We start from the raw sequence: 20,386 nt of genomic DNA, 5'->3' as shown, positions 1-20,386 counted from the left end.
GGGCTTTCAATGGACAGAGAGAGTTTAAAGATAGTGGGAGTGACTGACAGACTAGGAAGGGAGGAGCTGAGCAGGAAAATTCTCCAATTCACTTTCATGGCATAAGATGCATTTTCATTCCCAGAGAGACACCGTCACTATACTACCAGGTAAACACACTGAAATACATCTCCATTAGGGACAAAACAGAAGGTGCTGTTTAAGTATGCCCTGCATTATTAGTTCCTTCCTGTGATAATACAGAAGTGACACCCAGATCACACTCAACAGTCATGCCATGAGACTGTCCATATTGCTCAGAATGTGTGCAGAATAAGGACGGCTCCTGTCTTAGAGGTTGTAGAAAACATACTTATATATTCTTGCACACTCACTGTGGAAAAATAAATAAATAAATAATAGTTTTGATACTGCAGAAGAATAACCACTGTGACAACAGGGTTTTTGAAACATGAAGGCTAGATCAACAGCATCACGCAGGATCTAATCGTGGCATCCACCTCATCCAATGAGCCGTGTCTCCCACTATCAGCCACACAGTCCTTGACATCAAGGCGTGGTGTGGAATTTCAGAGGACTAAACAGCTGTTTCTCTCACCTACCCTATTAATTCTGGGCCTCTAGGTCCTGAACTATGAATTATGGACTGTGACCATAACATCTGTGTTTTTTTAAAAATAGCACAGCTGCAATGACATATGTCTGACATTAATTAATTAATTAATCTGACATTTTTTTTCTTCTCGCCTTTGTAAAATGGCACCAACACTTAAGACAGTGCAAGACTTCGATGGTAAGTAAAGTTATGACAGGACAGAAATAAGGCATAACCCCATTCCTCTTGCATCAGACATGTAGCTCTATGGGGAATTTAAATAACCTGTAAAGAAGGTAGCTATGTTTCCATTTTTCCCCTTAAAAACACCTCAAAGAAGAGTGAACCATTAAATAATACAGAAGTCACACATCAAAGGCATGTCAGGCACTTAGAGGTAAAGCTAGTACAGTACATTCTGCAACTTTTCACAACTGGCCTTCATTTCACAGTGCATCTTTGTGCTTGGGCAAGGATCTCAGGAGATGAAACGCTCTCTGGAGAGTCTTGAAAGTAAAATAAAAGCAGAGAGGATATAATTAACTACACAGCCTTTCCCATTTTGTAATTTCCTCACCAGTGGTCTTCAATGCTTGCTTTGCAGCTACCTGCCTAGCTACTGTAGTCTACCTCTTACACTGATTTTGAGCGCAACCCAAACAGCATCACTTCTTTCTTATAGAGGGGTGAACTCCATCCACTTCAGGACTGCAGTGTAGGATATTTATCTACACCATGCTGCCTTGAAATTCTGGCTCACCTGTTGTAGGCATGAAAGTTTTTTTTTCCTCCTACACTACTTTCTGTGAACAAAGAAGGAAGGAAAACAAGGAAGGAACGGCTGTACTGAGACTTCTCCACACTACTTCAACAACACGAAAAATTAAAACACATTTTGGACTGGCTCAGGTCTTTAACACTGTGGTCAAGACAAAAGCTTCTAAAGCTCTTTCATTTCTGGAACATCATGGCACACTCACTGTCTTCAGTGAGTCACAAACAACGAGCGGGGAATTTTGTGTTATTGTTTTTATCACTCGCCTCAGGACATCCAGGAAGACAAATTACAGCTAAGTGCTTTCTTGAACATATTAAATATCGTAGATTATAACCATTACAGGTACAGCTTGTGGCTACAAGATTAGAGCATTCCAATTAGTTTTCTTTTTTAGCTCCCCCATTTTTTGGTTTTACATTATATTTGATATATTGCCTCTTAAGGACTAATCTTGAATCTGAATCATCTAATTTGTTTTTGGTGCTTAGCACATTTCCAAATGTTTACTCCGATCTTGCCAAAACAGCCTACTAAAGGTTGTTCAAGTCTCATCGGGAATACACTGCACATTATTGATGGGTTACTATTAAAAATCAGACAGACTTCAGCTATTCTTCCCTAGGAGTATTTACAAAAGTCTAACTATAATTTGTTTTGTCCATAACTTTAAATTATGAAGTTAGGCAACTTTTTACATATATATGTAAGTTTTGGTGGTAGAAAAATTCGTAATATTGTGAAATAAATTAAAAGTAATAAGGATTCAAGGTATCTTGGTTAGACTGAGTAGAGGGCAGACTCAGATCCAAGTGATCACATTTATTTAAGTCACTCATATTTAGAATCCTATGAGGTATTTTAGAAATAATTCCCTGAGTGTGAGCAGATTATTTTGTTCTCTCTAGTTTTTTAACACTGCTTACATTTCTTGATCTGTGATCAGCCATGGTCAGCTTTTTGCGACGAAACTAAGAGCTGGCAAAAAACATGACAAATGTCAAGACTTCTATCAGAAGTCATTTCCTTTCACTCTTTCCACTGATGCGCCGATCGATTCAGCAGAGATCCATCACCCACGGCTGATTCAAAGTCTCCCCCTGGCTCCCGGAGCGTGGTGGAACTTTCCAGACTGTCAGAGTGAGAGCGTGTGGGACGAGAGCCCTCTGCAGCTGGCAGCCGGACGGCCGCCTTATCGAGGGAGAGAGAGAGAGAGAGAGAGAGAGAGAGCGGGGGGTGGGGGGGAGGCTACGGATTCAATACGTCCTGCCCGATCGATGCCTCTCGCTGTCACCGCTGATGAACTCCAATGCTGACAGGGGTGTATCTCTCAGGTCCGTCTCAGAAAGGACACGCCGCGCATTGAAAGACACCCGCTGGGGCCCTGAAGCTTCAGATGTGCATTACGGCCACACCTCTCGCAGAAGCCGAGCAAGCGAGTGGGGGAGAAGGAGAGAGAGAGAGAGAGAGAGAGAGAGAGCGGGCGAGAGAGAGAGGGGTCAGGCAGGCAGCGGAGAGCAGATCTGAGCGCCGCGCCCATGAGGTCTTTCACATGCAATATTCGTCCGCGCCGCAGTCAATCAGGATTGCGGCGGCAGGGGAAGATGAAAGGCGCTGGAGCATGAAAAGCTGGCATGATAATTACAATGCAGGGACAAGATAATGGGAGATAGCCTGGCTTTCTAAATCATGTCATGTATCAAGCGCTGACTGACCTGGACAACCCGCAATCACGGGTCACATTTCTGAAGTTCAATTGAATTTATTCGGTGGAATGAGAATGCGTGGCTTTTAAAATAATAGCAAACTAATAGAAACAAAATAAATTGTGATTTTTTTGTTGTTGTTCTAATTAGCCTTTTTTGACACATTACGTTCATCTGCTTTAACTGCTTGTGAAGTTAAAGCCGTTCCATTACTTTTGATGCCTTCAGTCATTACCAGAGTTGTTTCTGTGCTTTGAACAGACTCTGTACTGTTTAACACTGTGTCTATCCGGTTGCCAGATATCCAACCAAGGGAACAGATGGAGAACGTCCAAACATGAAAAAGAAAACTCCAGATAAATGATGTTTGCCACCAAAAGCAATGATTGAAGAGAATGCAAAGAGGGAGAAAAGGAAGTTGAACAAGTCTGGAACTGAGCAAAAACTTTGCTACTGCCTGTCATCTTCCCAAGACACAGTCAGACACAAAACCATCCCAACGGAAACACCAGTGCAGCGTTCATCCAACTGCACACTCACAGTTAGATCTGCCATCAGCCAAGGTCTGCTTTTCTGTGCTCGACAAGCTACAAGAATAAAGACACTCAGCACAGTCCGCCGCATGAAGTCTACTCGCCTGTGAGATACTGTCAAGTGACACTGCTGTCTACCTGCTACAATAAACTTAAGGATGAAGTTATAACTTCCTGCTGGAATACAAACTGTAATACTGTTACATACCCTGGTGCTCAATTTTTATTTTTTTTTTTTTTGCAATGCCATTGTGAATGGAGTTATTTTACACTTGTCATTCTCAAATATGTTTTTTGCTGAACTATGCTGAACTATGCTGTTTGTAAGACTTGTTTGGTTACAGGGGAGAAATAAGGCCATATTTTAAAAAAAATAAGCAAAATAAAATGAAATGAAACCCCACATAACCTAAACACAAAACAAGTTAAACACATTTCGGTTAATAACTACCAGAAGCAGAAACACACTGAGTGTGATGCATAAGGGCCTATGTCACGCTCCATACTCCAACTTCAACAGCACTTATAAAAGTGTTATATTATATAAATATTTCATAGCTAAACCAATCAAGTTTGAAACAATAATTCAAATTTATTACCAAACACATATAATTACCCAGTAATCTGTATTGCCTGTATATGTGAGATAGGCATTGGAATGTGTGAGGCTGATCCAGAATGCGTGTTTATGAGATAACTACTATACAGTTCAAGTAGAAGAATACAGCTTCGTGGTGTGGGAGTGAGATTATTAATGGTTGACAAATCAGGCACTTTGAATAAGGGGGTAATAACAAAGCTCCAGGCAAGATAAGGGGGTGTCACTGCGGAGAACCTGTGATAAACTCTGCCCTATAGGTTATCAATGGTGAGGTTAATGCATCACCACATAAAAGCTGAGAGGTGCTGTCAATCTCTTTCAGCACGAGAGAGTCATTACCAATGGCCAGACGCTCCAGTCTCTTCCCGTGTTCTGGGGGAATTGCATACCTGGGAAGGAGAAGAGAGAGGAAGTCAGGCAGTGGGAGAAACAAGCACACTCACCAATCATCACTCCCAAGCAATGGGGAAAAAAAAAACCCTGGCCTTTCATTGTAAATCTGTCATCGTGAGGGATATTTTAACAGCATAACAACAACCGAAGCAAAGCACGAAGAATGATTTCATTATTAATACGCGCACACTGATACCGCCATGTCTGTTTACAGAGCGGCAGAGATAAAACGGGTTGCATTCATCACACATGCTGCACTCAGAGCCCTCGAAAAGGCAGTGGAGTCGGGCACACTCAGCGGCGACAGAGGAACAAGATTACTGGAGTAGTGATTGTGCTTGCTGAGTAAGATAATTGATTTTTGTTGCTGCGTTATATGTAAATGAAGACTCAAAAAACGTCTGCAACATAGGGAAGAGGCGCATATTCCCAGTATTTCGCCCTAAGCACACAAGTTACGTAGTTCTGAGTCAGCTGTGTTAATCCCGATTACCAGCCAAGAAACGTCAAGCCTGAAGCTCACTCCAACCCCCCACCCCCAACTCTTTGCCTGGAACAAGCATGGCTGGCTAGTGGGAGTCGAGCAACCTCTTCCAGAGAGAGATATGAAAGCAGCGTTACTGATTGCCGCATCTTTGCCCATCTCTTAGCATGTCCACTCAGAGCTGTGTGGAACCTTCACAGCTCAGATGCTCAGATGCTGTTTTGCTTTTCTGTGCTGGTGTTAATCTGCAACCTGCCGCTCCTTATTGTCACAGCCAAAGGTATGGCCTTGATAACTGCCTGTCAGTAGCGACAAGCTCATCTCTACACCGTGTGTTACAAGGATCATGATGTCCAGTTTCTGCAGCAGTCACACACACTTTTGCACGGTGATTTTCCTTCCTAATACAAGAGAACACTTGACTAATTTTTATGTGTGTGTGTGCGTGTGGTTCAAAATGTACTGGCGAGGAGAATACATCCTCAGACACTATTGCTGACATTTGTCCCATTTAAACAAAACTCTCTGAACACTTATTTGGGTACGGCAAAATAGAAATTCAGTGCTAATCCCATTAATATTACATTTCAAGTCCTAAATGATGGACGTTGCAGTATAGGATGCATATTATTACTGTGAGAGCATGAAACAAAAGATATTGGGAACAACTATTTCACTGAAAGTAGCCCAGGTCTCTCACAACGTTGAACTCTGTGAAGTTTACAAGACTCTTCACATATGGGCAGCCCGGCGCTTGTAGAAATATCCCCTTTAAGCCTTATGTACAAACAGAAACTCCAATCTGGCACTTAAAACTGGATGCCACAGTATAAGCTCTAGGATGGATTTCAGTTTGCTGGAGGAATAAACTGCAGGCAATATCCCTCTAATCTGACACCTAGATCCCAGAAATCCCCTCTCAGGCGCTCTGCTCCTCTTTGGGAAACAAGCTTGTCCTGACACAATGCTCCTCAGCTGCACAATTAACAGGTTCAACAGCTGACTCCCGAATAATGAGCTCCACTCATCAAATTTACCAGCCATTTTCAAACCATCAGCCAAGGTCAAAGTGCTGAGATGTTGCCACTGTCTGACCTTTAAAATGCAGAGAGATTATGCATGGAAAATGATGTGTTTTCAGCTTCTGGGGGATTAAATACTTCAAATGGCAAATTAAACATTTCTTCAAGTCTCAGAGAAATAAAGTTAACGCCTCAGCTGGTATTCATGAGGCTGCTGATTCTCTGCAGTGTTTTTATCCCTCTCTCTCTCTAATCCTTCTGTTTTATTAGGCCCACCAGCAACGGAGCTTTCTGAAATGTCATTAACCTGCCAATGGAGATGAGGCCACCTGACCAAAATTCCTGTTTCCAAAGGTTTGGCTTCGCCGACAGGAATCATTTGATGTAGATTTTCTATGAGTGGTGATTCGTGCACACTGACACTAATTTGAGTAAAGCCCAATATTGGCTCACACAAGGAAATACTGCTTTTGTATTACTTTTTTTAACAGACTACTGCTGTTCATCTAATGTAACATGCATTTGATGTACACCCTATAAATGAAATCATAATGCTTTACAGGAGATGTATACATGTATCAGTGATGCAAATGTGCCACAATGCTTAGACAAAAATGGGGAAAATCTGGGTATAAGCTGTAACACATAGCTGCCCTCTGGTGGTAGGAGGGTACAACCATGCACCTAAAGGCCCACATAATAAAGACTGAAACAGACTTCAGCTGTAAGGCAAAAAATCTAACTACTTTCTTTGGAGTGCTCTACACAGATGATTGCAATAGGACACATTAAACAGCCATACAGCAATGCTGAAAACACAGTTATGCATGCATGTATGTATTGACAAACAATGGCTGATCAGTGGATCACCACTACTCTGATAGTCTTATCTCCAGTCACCACATACAGCCATTAAAACAAAAGGCAACATGCTGAAACCTTCAGTTACAGAATAGTTCATCTCAACAACAGGACCAGAAACCTGAAACCCATATCTCTGCCTGTCTACGCTCCATTAAACTCAACCGTCAAATGTTGCGATTGCCCCCCCATAACAGACTGCATCCTGCCACATTGCTTTCCCCATCCCGCTCGTGTGTCAAACTTATAATCAATACCAGTGTCTCTTAAATCTTCCAAGCAATCAGATTTCACACTTGCTGTCTGAAGTTTTGAGCCTCCCTCTCATAATTCTCTTCCTATTACAGCACGTGTCGGGGGGGTGAGCAGAGACAACAGAGCAAGAGCTGTCCCGGTCTCCAGGTATCTGAGTGTTCCTCTGCAGCGCCGGGCCATCAGACGAAGGTGAGCAAGAGACAGGAACACAGAGAGGGAGGAGAGAGAGAGCTGGACCGCGACAGACAGAGGGAGCGGGAGATAATCAGAGAGAGAGAGAGAGAGATGGTGAAAGAGAGAGGGGGAGGGAGAGAGTGAGAGAGGAACAGTCAGAAAGAAGTGGAGAAAGCGAGGAACAGACAAGGAGAGAAATTAAGAAAAAAAGAAAGACAGAGACAGAGAAAGCGGAGAGGAGGAAGAGAGAGCGGAGAGGACGAGAGAGCAGAGAGACAGAGAGACAGGAACGAAACTGAAGATTAGTGGAGGGGGGGGGGGGGTATAGAGACGGAGAGGAGGCCTGCCTCTGACAGTATGCCCAGCAAGGCTGAGGGGCTCTAATGAGCAGAGCCAGCTGTGGGGGAGGAGCTGCCCTGACAGCCGGAGAGACAGGCTGACGGCGGGAGGAATACGGACAGAGACGGCTCGCGGAGACAGGTAGAGGCAGGCGGGGAGGAAGGGTCACACAACACACTGAGAGAGAACACCAAAAAGACAGCCCACCAGATCAGATAGATACGGACACAACGAGGCGGAGATAAAAATAGGAGACCACCAGAATGAATCATCTGCGAGTGCTGAATTTTTTTTTTTTTTTTGCGTCATCTACCTCAAGACGCTGCTGCTTCACATCAGAAAGCTTTTGTGTGCTTCCTGTTTGCCTCCGGATGATCTCAGATGAACCAGGTGAACAGCAGGAGTGCTTTCATCATTGGTGATAATGAAAGCCATTACTCTTGGCATTACAGCGGCAACTTGTCAGCCTGTAAACCCACACATGAAGCACATTCTGATGCCCTGATGGAGCAACAATATCCAAACTACGTAGCATAATGTTCTTTTCCACATTTGCAGGAAGAGCACCGCTCCATAAAGTGGACACTCGTAGATTGTGAATTAATTCCACACACAGCTGGCCACTCTGAAGCAACCAAACGTGTGTTCTTTCAGACTTTTTCCCATCCACCTGGAAAATAAAATAAAAAGATTCGAAGGAACTGAGACGCGCGGTTTTCACTGCAACTGTCTTTCAGCCAATGTCTGAGGGCCTGTGTAGAGCTCGCGCTGAGATCGATACTCTATTTGTGCATATAAACCATGCTGTTCTAGTGCACTAATTATATATGATTAGTTAAATGGCCCGAGGTTGAATGAGCCCGCAAGTAGTATAATGGAAATAAATAAATAATGAAGAAAGATCAGGCAGATTGGATGCAGGTATTATCAAAGTTGGGAGGCACTTATCTGTAGATAGAATTTATTTTGGTGTGACTAATATATTTAACCTGGATATGGATTCTTTGATAGTTCTGGGTGGATGGTCACACCCGCAACGGCGAGAAATTGGAGCGCTCCCAGCCAGAATGGAGAAAAGAGGGTCTCTGCTGCCCTCTAGAGACAAGAGGCGGGAAGAGCAGATTTTTGCCTCTTTTGTCCGCACCTGTGTGGCAGACGACGTGCAGGAAAAGAAAGCCAATCCAAAGAAAAGATAAGAAAAAACCCATTGGTAATCCTATTGCAACCAAGAATAAAAGATCTGCATGGGAAACACTGTCGAGCTAATGCAATCCCTCTCCCCTGTGTCAAGATGTGAGCAACTACAGAGAAGTTCAGGGATTCGGGCCTTCCACAACACAGTGCCAACACCTTTTCTGTTAACCCAATTACTCTTATCTTAGCAAAAGTCACAGTGATTCATTGTAGACTCCGCCACCTGATCACCAGACCTGATTCCACCAATATCTAATAATACACAGTGCCCTCACTCTTGCTTTTGTTCCATGGCGCCAGTATTAAATATGGGCTTAAGTGCACCTAGAGACACATTAATGCAACGACAGCTTAGCACTGGTTTATCTCCCTGAGGCTGCGGAAAGCTGCTAAATGTGTTCCTTTTTCTCCGGGATGTTTAATATGGGGGGCTTTCTGCAGGAATTTAATGCTTATCTTTGACAGAGTGTCAAGATCGGCCCGTCTCCCTAATCTAAATCACAACTTCTCAGCTGCTATCTCGTTATAGTCGACTTCATGGACTGGGATAAAATAAGCAGCTCTGGGGGCATTCATGTCTGTAGTCAGAATAAGGAGAAATTATCCCAGCACACAAAGTGGTTTATAACACTGAACGTATTCTTAGCCAGATATGCGGAGGGATATGCAGAAGGTTGGCAACTGAAACAGGCGGTTACCACCACACTAAATCCTGTTGGATCCACAGTTAATGAGCAAACGTGCTATAGCTCACATCAGATTCTAAAATGATCATTTTGAATATGCTGATACTTGCCACTTGATTTGTGAGTGTCTTCAAAGACAGAGATCTGTTACTTTCATGGAACTCTTCCGCTGAGTGACCATAAGTGTGAGACCTTAAGTTTGAGACAGTTTAATAAAGACAGATAGGAAAAATAAAGACTCATAGTATAGGCTACAAAATCTGGGTATCCGAATGAGAATTATGAAAATACAGACATCTCATCTACACTATTTCCTCAAATGAACATGATTTGTCGTTGTGTTGATACATTTACTGGTGAAATGCTCTACAAGGTGGCATATCCTTTCTCTCCCCATCTTCCTTTGTTTTCCTCTTTTAATTGTGAATCCAGGCAGTGAGGTGCCAGAGCCGTTAGCTCCACCATTCAGGCATGCTTCCTTATGAGGCGGTTTGAGAAGAATGGATTTATTCAATCTGCCACAAATGTCCTGTCACCTTTAGAGCGGCCCCATTTGGAGGAGAAGCCCAAAGCATGCTGGGAGAGAGGGGCTCTGTTAAATGAGCGAATTTTCACAAACTCTCCTCCGGACCGCGCGTGTGCTGATAGAGAGGGCGTTGGGGGAATTCACAGTGTCCATAAATTACACAGTGTCCCGGGTTCCCACTTCATCAGGGGGACCTTTCTCTGTCAAGTGTTTAGTCAGTTAATTAGCTGTGGGATTAGACCATCTGTTGACCAATACTAACATCATTTCCACCCCCACCCCCCTACCACCACACACACACACACACACACACACACACACACACACACACACACACACACACACACACACACACACACACACACACACACACACACTCCACCCTTTATTCAGGTAGGACCGTTCAAAGTTCCACAGCACAGCTGAGCTGACAGATAAAAGGAAGTCTTTTTGGTCTTTGGAGAAGACGAGTGATTACAGACGATTATAAGCAGTGCAATTTATTCCTTTGGGAAAATTCCTGTGAGGCGCTTGGGGTTAAGATATGTCAACATTTATTAACCCCTTGTACTCAATGTTAATGGTTTACCTGAAGCATTAATACAATAGCTAATACAATTATATTCACAGTTGGAATATTTGCTGAATATGGGTACACTTGATGTACGCAGTAAGACATCACAATGGTTGCATTCAGCATCAAAACAGGTCGTTATTAGCAGGAAAAACAGGACTCGAATATCTTCCTCAGACTTATTTTTCTTTTCATATCTGACCACCAAGCAAATCCAGTAATTAAGTCACTGTCATGCCATCTTGTCTTGAGAGAGTAAATAATCAATGACAGGCATTAATACTAAAAAAGACATATCAAATGAACACAGATACGTGACAGTCATGTCTCACTGAAAATTGCTACAGTGACACCGACCCATCGTCGACTAAAAGAAACAATCACAAAAACAAGACTCCTACCATGACTTGGGCTCCCCAAAGTGCAAGTAATTGATGCTGTACAGATCCATGTCTTCCGTGTGCCAGGAGAAGCTTGTCTTCCACATTCCAAAATAAAGGTACGGGGTGTTGACTCCCTGAATTGAGACGCCGCAGTCCTCTTCAATGATGTCCAAGATGGAGTTCAAATGGCCAATGTTCCATTCCTCTATGTCCTGGGAGGGAGGATATACATTCAGAGCAGTTAGAACTTGACTGAAAGACGATCTGTTACTATTTGCAATTAAGTAATTAAAGACCGAAATAAGGTTGCTCTATGTGTACGTTCGACCGGATGGAGATGTAGAGAATGTAAAACGAGGTAGAAACATTCCAAACGTCATGCCAGAGGTGTCAGATTTATCTAAGTGGCCAGGAGCCAAAGTGGGCCTTGAATCCCATCAAATATAATTTTTGCTTTTGTTCACAGTTTCCTCTGTAGGAAAGATTGAATAGCTAAAACCCTGCACACCACTGTAACTGGATGCTCTTTATCCTACTAAAGTGGCAGTTTTTTTTCCCCCACCTTCAAATGTTTATTTATCACACTGTCCATATGCGGTAGAGACCAACAGGAAGGCCTGCATAAGTGGTTGTGGCCCTGATGGCTCATACCAGCAAAAGTTGTCACAAATGAGCATCTCACCTCATCATACAAGCTGCCATTTACATCTGCTCCATAGATGGGGGATACGAAGGTCAGGTTCTTCCAGTACTTCCTCTCCAGGTCTTCATAATTGAGATAACGGGGGGTACAGTACCTGGTTATAGTAAAGTATGAGACTGACAGCTATAGAGCCTATTCAAAAAATACATGCTGAGAATACATTGTAGAGAATGTACTTTAACTATATATATAAGTAAATTATTGCCGTCTTGGTATATTGCAATGTATTTCTACTTTCTATTAATATCTTTTAAATGTTTTTGCAATATGTTCTTGGGCTGAACAACATACTTCTCAAAATATTACAGCATATTTCATTCTCATGTGGGTGAACCGTGTGCGCGTACGAGACAGACTCACGTGTCGCTATTGGCCAGCCGGCGGAACTCCTGAACACTAAGAGGCTTCCTCTGGATGTTGTACTGGGTGAAGAGGCCTGACTGCCCCGCCACCATCTGCTGTATGGGAGCCTGGATGACCAGGTCATCGATGTCATCGTAGCTGCGCCTCGGCCGCCAGCCCTTAGGAGGAATAACCTGAGGACAAGTGGAAGAACCCAGCCGTTGGGTTCGGAGTCCCAGAACCACTCACTACCTTCCAGGACGGCTAAGATACAGCTCCTTACAAGCAGCATATTAGCCCAACTCCATCGTCACACTTAGTCTTTTGGAGTAAACTTCGACCAACACATTCGAGGAGTCGTTCCTTTATTCAATTCAAATACAACATATCTCTCATTTATTTCAGATTTAAATGACCTAAACTATGTTATAAAGTAAAAATGTTACATGCTCAAGTCCTAAAAATAGATCGTCCTAAAAGTACAAAGAGAAAGGAGTCTATGGTGTCCTTTGCTGCCAGAAACTCTCTTCACACTTCATTTCTGATCTAGTATTGCACCTCAGCTTTCACCAGCAATGACTCCCTGTCAATACCCATTCCTGCAGCATCACTGAAATGGATTTCCACCTCACCATATACCCTCATCAAGCAACATGTCATATCAGAGTCAAAGACTCAAAGTGTTTTTCATAGTTCACCGCTTCATTACACCTTTTTTTCGCCCCTTGATAAATAATATGCATCACAGCTCCTCTGACTTTCCTGTGCCTGTAGTCTTGTTCCGGACACTGTAAGGGAAGTGAAGAAGCAGGCCTCTTACCTTAGCCAGGCCTGCACGGTGAGCTCCCTGGGACTCCATGTATGCCAGGTACTGGTTGAAGTCTTTGAACTCCTCCATGGTGGGCCGGAAGGTCATGATTTTGCAGGCCGGGTTAGCAGGGGGATCCACCTCTGCTCCCGCCATTATGGCACCACACTCTCCTCCTAAAATGCCAACAAGCACTGCAGGTGAATGCTCTGTGCGTAGAATACCAAGCAGTGCATGGACCCTGGTGAACCAGTGTGTCTGAGTGCTCTCTTAAATGTGTTTTACACTGTAAATAAGTCTTTATGCAGCTTTCGTACTCAACAGTGAGCACATTAGGCACGTAGTGTAGATATATTTCGATATCCTCAGGAAACAAAACCTTCTCAGCAGATGTTCCTTTTATTTATTTGTATGTTTTTACTAAATAGTGTTAGTCTATACTGATTAATTCTGACTTACTATAAATACCTCCTTATCTTTTTTTCAAAAAGACATGCTATCAAATAGGTGATATGTTCATGAGAATTTATAGAAAATAAACTTCAAGGAATAGAATTGAAGTGATATCAGAAATCTTATTATACAAAATGTAAGTAAAATTACAAGGTCTCCATCCTGACAGTAAGTATCCTCAAATAAATACAATTTATTTCTCTTTCTTCTTTCAGTGTACACATAATGGTAATACACATACTAGTTACGGCAACATCAATAATAATGAAAATCAGTAAAGCAAATCAGTAACACAACACAAGGCTTTCCTTGTCACTTGATATATGCATATCTATACAGTAAGAAAACACACTGAAATGTAAAGATATGTTTAACATATTACTGTACATGTAAACTGGCCACTAGGTGTCATCCAAGCACCAAAAAGTTGCTAAAGGGTGGCATGAACATAGATTTTGAATTCAGAGCATTTTAAATAAGACTATTCCACATTTACAAAATACACTAAAATGTTCAGCACAGACACTGATGGAACTTTCAAATACATTTTTTTCCAATCAGTGTAATACACAGCAAAAGAGATGCATATTCAAAGAAACAAGAGCCTTGGGTATCTGCCTGGGGTATCTGCCTGAATCTGGTTGGGTATCTGCCTATTTGCCTTTGGAGAATCAGGTCAATCATGATAATACTGAGTTCACTTGTAATTCATTTGACGCAATGCTGCTCTGATGAATCTGACTGGTCAAGGGATGTGAATACGTAGCAATTCAAAGTTAACCCTTTTCAAAAGTTTAGGATTCAGACTAACCAACTCATCTAAACAAAAGTAATTAGAGGAGTTCAGTTATAAAAAATAATAGGTAGACCTATACTCACACATGAAGAATGCATTGGATAATATACTGCAGATGAAGCTTTCCAGGTATACTGATAATAGTTTAAAATGTTTAGCCTAAAAGAGGTGAATCCAAAGCCAAAGGGAAAAGGCAAAGGAAAGCAGGCTGGTTCAGGCTTTGCCTCTACATGAGTGCCATTTCTTCCCTCTGTATCCAAGGCCACACCCAATATGATGGCTGCTTAACTTGGATCTTGAATAACATTTGACCGCATTCAATAGTTCATCTCACATTTGGCAGATGTTTCAGGACTGGTCTCTAGATGTGCTCTCGGCTGTGAGCTCTTGTAATCCTTCAAAGGTCACACAGCCTGTTTTGCAAAGTACTTTGATACTACAGTACCACGAGACCTACGGGAACAATTGGAAAATTTTGCCTTTTTGTTGTCCATGTGAATGGAGCTAATAGCTTGTTCCGCACTTAAAACTTAATATCTGAAACTAACTGAAGATGTCATAAGACTCAAGGTTCATGCAATCAAATATTGTATTGTAAAACAGCTGATTTGTCTTGGTGATCATCATCATCATCATCATACCAAATCCTCTCCTTTTCAGTGAACAATGCAGTCAATGAATTAAGGTCCATATAAAAACAATAATAAATCACAGGTTAAAATGTTCAGCAGCCTCACAAATTAACCCAATACAGTCCACCCTGGTTGGGAAAATGGTGCACTATACAGTGAACAAAGTCTGTACAACTAAACAAATAAAAATGAGAAAAAAAAATCATCTTCACAGTTCATCAAAATGAACACTTCCTTTTCTTGAGTGACAATAAGTTCTTCCTAAGTCACCAAGTGAATAAATTAATCCTCGATTCGAGTATATTACAAGGCTATAAGTGAGAAGACATATCAAGGTCATTCACTGCTACATGTGTACAGATGCTACATCAAAGCCATTAAAGCTAGCTAACTATAAAGAAAACCCTAACCAAAATATTTAACTGTTGCAACACAATCTCAGCATGGTTAAAATGCACCTCTAAAATACATTTTCGATCTATGACTCACATTGTGTGCTCCCTAACAGTAGCTTGCAAGGCTACAACACCGATTCATCAATTAATTAGCTACTTGAGATCACATGCAGATTTGCCAGGAGTCTGAACAGCCAAAACTGGCCGTCAGCTCCAATACAGCAAGCTAGAATACAGACGGACATTACTTCATGTTGATGAAGTACTGATACAGTTTGATAAGAGCGAAATGTGATATCATGAAAATAGCCAAGCATCCTTAATCAATAGCACTGTTAAGGGGACCCTCTTTTATGTCATCCCTGAAACAACACCCCGAGAAACACACACTATAAGACCTGGCAAAGGTGTGGTTTCCCTTGTTGTTTCCCACCAGGGAGGGGAGATTATGAGCAGAGCAGGGCATCATGGCACAGGGAGTACCGGGACCAGTGACAGTGAGATCACATGAGGCAGTGGGAGCAGTGCCCCAAGGCCCCTCCAGCGCTGTTCATTCTGTGCACATCTTATTTCTGCTCCAGCTGGATCCAATATCAGCCACAGCAGCAATCCATCTTGCTGGCAGATTTAATACATATTCTAGTGTCCTAATGTTGCTCTTTAATATGAATCTCATGACTCCAGATTCAATAGCCAATCCAAGAAACAGAATACATTGTTTTGTTCAGGGGATTTGTTTGTTGTGACTGTTCATCCTTTTTCAGGTTATTATATTTATGTCTGCATGCCAAACAATATTGCAATCCTAATGTTAATTTGCATCAAATCAAGAACATAAAATTGTAAGGTTGATCAGTGAACATTTACATTTATCTTGGTTTCTTCTCAGAAATATGCTGACATATTTTGAAATCAACCAAAAAGCTACAGCTGGTTGAATTGGGATAAAAACATATTGTTATATGTGAAATTACCTCTTGTTAAAGAACTAGCTGATCAGTTTTGTTAATATTGTGCCATTTGTCATTCACACAGATATGTGTACTTGCAGATTCCGTTTTGAACTGAAACTCATTAGCAGAAAGTCACTGGGGCAACACAGGAAGCATTTCTCCTCTGTTTCTCCACAAAGAAGATGTTTACAGAGTATATGTAAAGTGGTTGTAATGGGATTCCTTCCACAAAAAGTGAAAACAGGAATGACCACATTATTATTTACTTCTGAACTTCTTTCTCTAAGAGAAAGACAGAACTGAAATTGAGGGATGTTGCCAGGTTCTGACAAAAATCCACCGTAGATGAAAAGGTCATCCTGTATGCACAACAAGTATACATTCATATAAGGAACTCATATATCCATCCTGTATGGAGGAATCAGGAGGTGTCACATCATGAAAATGAAGACAAACAGATGAGACACTACAGCGGAAGTTATCATGGAGACACTAAAAATAATTTAACATGAGCCAAATCATTATTTTATGTTTTTATTTAAATTCAAGAACTGAAGTACAGCATAATACCTTCAACAGAGCCTAATATTTGCATGTTTGAAGTAAGCCAAGGACATTCCTCAATTAGATGAAAGAAAATGTTGTTTATAACATAAACTCCCATTTTACCCATCCTCATATACCATGCCAACACTCTGTTCTAATTTAGCCAATAAACAGTGAAAACACCAGAAGATGTGAGAACATTTAGTACTGTACTGTTCCAAAACAATACCAACACATACTCTGAAATAAAACTTCCACATATTGTAGCTGAGATTATATGCACATAGTTAGCAATCACAATATGGGACAGTGATGTGTCAGGGCATCCCCCAGCGGCCTCCGTCGATGGGCTCCCGTAGACAGACTCCCTTGTCTTTGTAAAACCGAGTCTTCAGACAAGGCTGGACGCTTTCGCTACTGCTTCAGCGCAGACACACCCAGTAAATGCCCAGCTCAGTTTCCGAACGGAATAAGCGGCCACTAGACTAGCAGTTAAAACACACACGCGAAACTAACACAGGCAAAAAAAAAACTCACACACACACACACACACACATCAAGAGGAAACAAAGCCCCGACCCCTAATTGCAATGCCTATGTGGTTGTGCATTTCTACGCCCGTGTCCGAAGCTGCGTTATTTTAATGCAAAGCGCGCAGTCAACACCACGTTTTTCACCCCACTGAACTTCAGCAGGTCGGGCACGGATCTTTCTCTCAACCTTCACCTTTTATTACAGGACTACATAAAGTTCGGCAGAATAAATATTATCACACGAACTATTTACAGTATCGATCGCATTGAGTTAGAATATATAGACTATACATTTATTTATTTATTTGTAACTGTGAAAAGTTACTGTAAAGAAATTACATCTACATTTATATACCAGAGCAGTAAGGTAAATATTGACATGAATTAAATCTACTAGAAGCTGCCAAATTTATAATATAATGTCCAGCACTCTATATTAAACGCATACCTTGTGTCTGCACCCAGACCCAACATATTAAAGTTCATGTCTTTGTTCACTTCTTTGTTTCAAGTCATTAAAATGTCCAGAGTGAGGTTTGCAAATAAGGTGTGCTGCGGATGGCTTATGTTTGCCAAGCAATACAGTCCCTTAATAATCTACATATTTCGATCAGAAAACAACGGCCATATAAAACTATTGAATCGCTACGAATGTTCATATGCATAAACTCATTTCAATCTTAGCCTACCTTAGCTACTCAATTTCGCAGCCTCTGCTATTTAAGCTAATGTGCTAGTCACTGCTCCGAGAGAAGCACAAAGCGAGTGTCATTAAAATGTCTCATGGCCTTGGGGCACAAAGTCTCAACAGCTAAATTAATCTGCTAATGAATTTGAAACACCCTAAAACCCGTATATAGTGGCTAGATGTCTATGCTAATGTTCACATACTGGCTGTGCCCAAACACAATAGATGGACTGCCCAATTTTAGTTAACCTGGCTAAATATCTTGACTGATGATGGTCAGGGTCCCTCCACCATCGTCGGTAGAATATATAAACTTCTCTCTCCCTTGGGACGACAAAACCTCCACGCAATGCTGACACACACATGATACACACTACAATAAAGCCTTAGCACAGGCACAAAGCTTAACACTGTCCTGCTCGCTAGCCAGACTGGCTAACGTTATCTAGCTACCTAATGCTGGTAGCATGCTCCAATACCACGTAGAAACAATGTTAGCTACATTATCAGGTGCGAGTAACCTGAAATTCTTTAGCCATTTGGGCTAAAACACGTTATACAGTTAGCTGGTCAGGTCGCTTGTAACTACCATATTTAACATATCACAACAATAAAACAAGACACTGACGCTAGCTAGCTAACGTTAGCTATTCTGTTAGCAAGTTATATTCAGCTCTCGGGGTTAAACGATTACTATCACCTGTTGTCATTCTCGATTGAAGACACCTCTGCAAAAGACAAGCTACATTTACTCTTACCTGTTTATACCCTCGTTGTTTGAAGTTGTTGTTATTTTCTATGGGGTTGTTAAAAGTCCTCCAGTTTCTGACAGCTTGCTTGGTTCTTTTGCTCTCCGCCCACTACGCAATGAACAACTGCGACCGAGAACAGAGGGTCCGCGCTGGTTTCGGTATCGTTAACACTCCCCCTAGAGGCACCTGGGTAGCCAGTACACCTTGATTTTGAAAAGTTTGTCTAGTGTGGCAAGCTGTTTTCACATCGCTTTTGTTTTTTGTTTTTTTTAATGAAGATTCGTTTGTGCTGTAAGAACAGGAGACTTCAGTTTAGAAATACTAATACCAGTCTTGCTATCATAAGTATTGTGTATCATAAGTGTCATAAGTGTTCGAGCTAACATTATGTTTGTGTTGTTGTTACATGACAGTTTCTTGGAACATCGTGCTTTATAAACAAGTCCATTCATTAAAATGTCATTTTAAAAGGATTCTCATATTGCCTAGGAAAATTTGTAGTTTTCTTGCCTTGCCCTATTTCGTCGACCATGAGAAGCTATTTCTTCTCTTATATTTGGAATATCTTAATATTTAATTCTACCACAATGGATCTAGTCATAGGGTCAACTAACTGAAGTTCACACTGGTTACTGTCAACAACAAGCTTGAATAGCAAGTGGGTCTAATCTGTGCACTCTGCATAGTCAATTACCAAGTCAGCAGACAAGGCACTAGATCAAGAATCTAGAATGGGGAGAGCATTACTCCATAATGGCCATGCATAATGTGATACAATGTTCTAAAGCCCTGCAGTGAAAACCAATGAGAAGATCACCTTGTATGAGAATGAATGTGCATATTTTCTTAATTTTGAAGTACAACAACAAAAAGAAAACCTTTAGCATTTGTTTATACTAAATTATTTATTTAGCATACAGCTTTATGGCAGTATCCTCCATAGCTTCCATTTTGTATTGTACATATCATGCCTTTTTTACAAGTGGATAACCTTGCTAAAGAATACTCAGAAATTCCTTGCAACAAGTTATTCAGTTTTATCTAGAAGTCTTAAGGTATTATTGTCTTTTGTATAAAAGCAGAAATCCAAGGATATACCCCTGGTCACAGATTGACACTTACTTATCCTGACAATTTACTAATCTCTTGTAATACTGCGTTCATATGTGTGGGTCACAAGTTATGTTTCCAGTTGTAGTCTGACATTAATCATATTTGATAAGAGATTCAAGTTTTAAGCAGACTCTTTAAAAGTCTGCAGAGAGCGATTTAGAGGAAGGGCGAGCACATCCTTGCCATTGAGCTGAAAATGAGTGGGACAGAGAGTGATACGTGAAGGTTTGTTGGTATGTACACATTAGTAATGCAACTGACAGAATATGTTACCTAACCCTTAGATGTTACAGCTTATGCACAGAAATAATCAGGCCGTTTTAAATATGACGTATTTTTTAAATCTCCGTATCTCAAGCAGTTAGAGAGCGGTAGTGTCATGCAGATTATCTATCTACCTAATACCTGTTAGTGGGTTTATAAATCTTTACCTGAGATACAGAAAATATATTTGTGTCATGATAGAAATGGGGTTTGTTAACGTGTTTTGAAACAGTGAAGAAATCATCCATATGTTAAACTTAATCAGGTAACTGCAACTGGACACTTTACTACCTGATGTGTATTGCGC

General features: G+C 41.3%; 1 protein-coding gene across 2 annotated transcripts in view; it reads right to left on the bottom strand.

Annotated features, from left to right (window-relative positions):
• The window catches only part of LOC118793160 (lysine-specific demethylase 4C-like), a 123,097-nt gene extending 104,296 nt beyond the window's left edge, over positions 1-18,801 (bottom strand). For both annotated transcript variants that reach the window (XM_036551197.1, XM_036551198.1), the window contains exons 1-6: positions 18,709-18,801; positions 12,967-13,130; positions 12,165-12,340; positions 11,784-11,898; positions 11,120-11,313; positions 4,550-4,599 (exon numbers count right to left, since the gene is read on the bottom strand). In XM_036551197.1, coding sequence (XP_036407090.1) covers positions 4,550-4,599; positions 11,120-11,313; positions 11,784-11,898; positions 12,165-12,340; positions 12,967-13,110 — 679 coding nt within the window. In that variant the 5' untranslated portion in view covers positions 13,111-13,130; positions 18,709-18,801. The remainder of the gene's footprint in view (positions 1-4,549; positions 4,600-11,119; positions 11,314-11,783; positions 11,899-12,164; positions 12,341-12,966; positions 13,131-18,708) is intronic.
• Positions 18,802-20,386: the final 1,585 nt, after the last annotated feature.

Source organism: Megalops cyprinoides, chromosome 18 (genome assembly GCF_013368585.1).
Source record: "Megalops cyprinoides isolate fMegCyp1 chromosome 18, fMegCyp1.pri, whole genome shotgun sequence".
In the NCBI taxonomy this organism is placed as follows: domain Eukaryota; kingdom Metazoa; phylum Chordata; class Actinopteri; order Elopiformes; family Megalopidae; genus Megalops; species Megalops cyprinoides.
The sequence above is the reverse complement of the archived record's forward strand: the minus strand, read 5'-3'. Positions and strand labels throughout refer to the sequence as shown.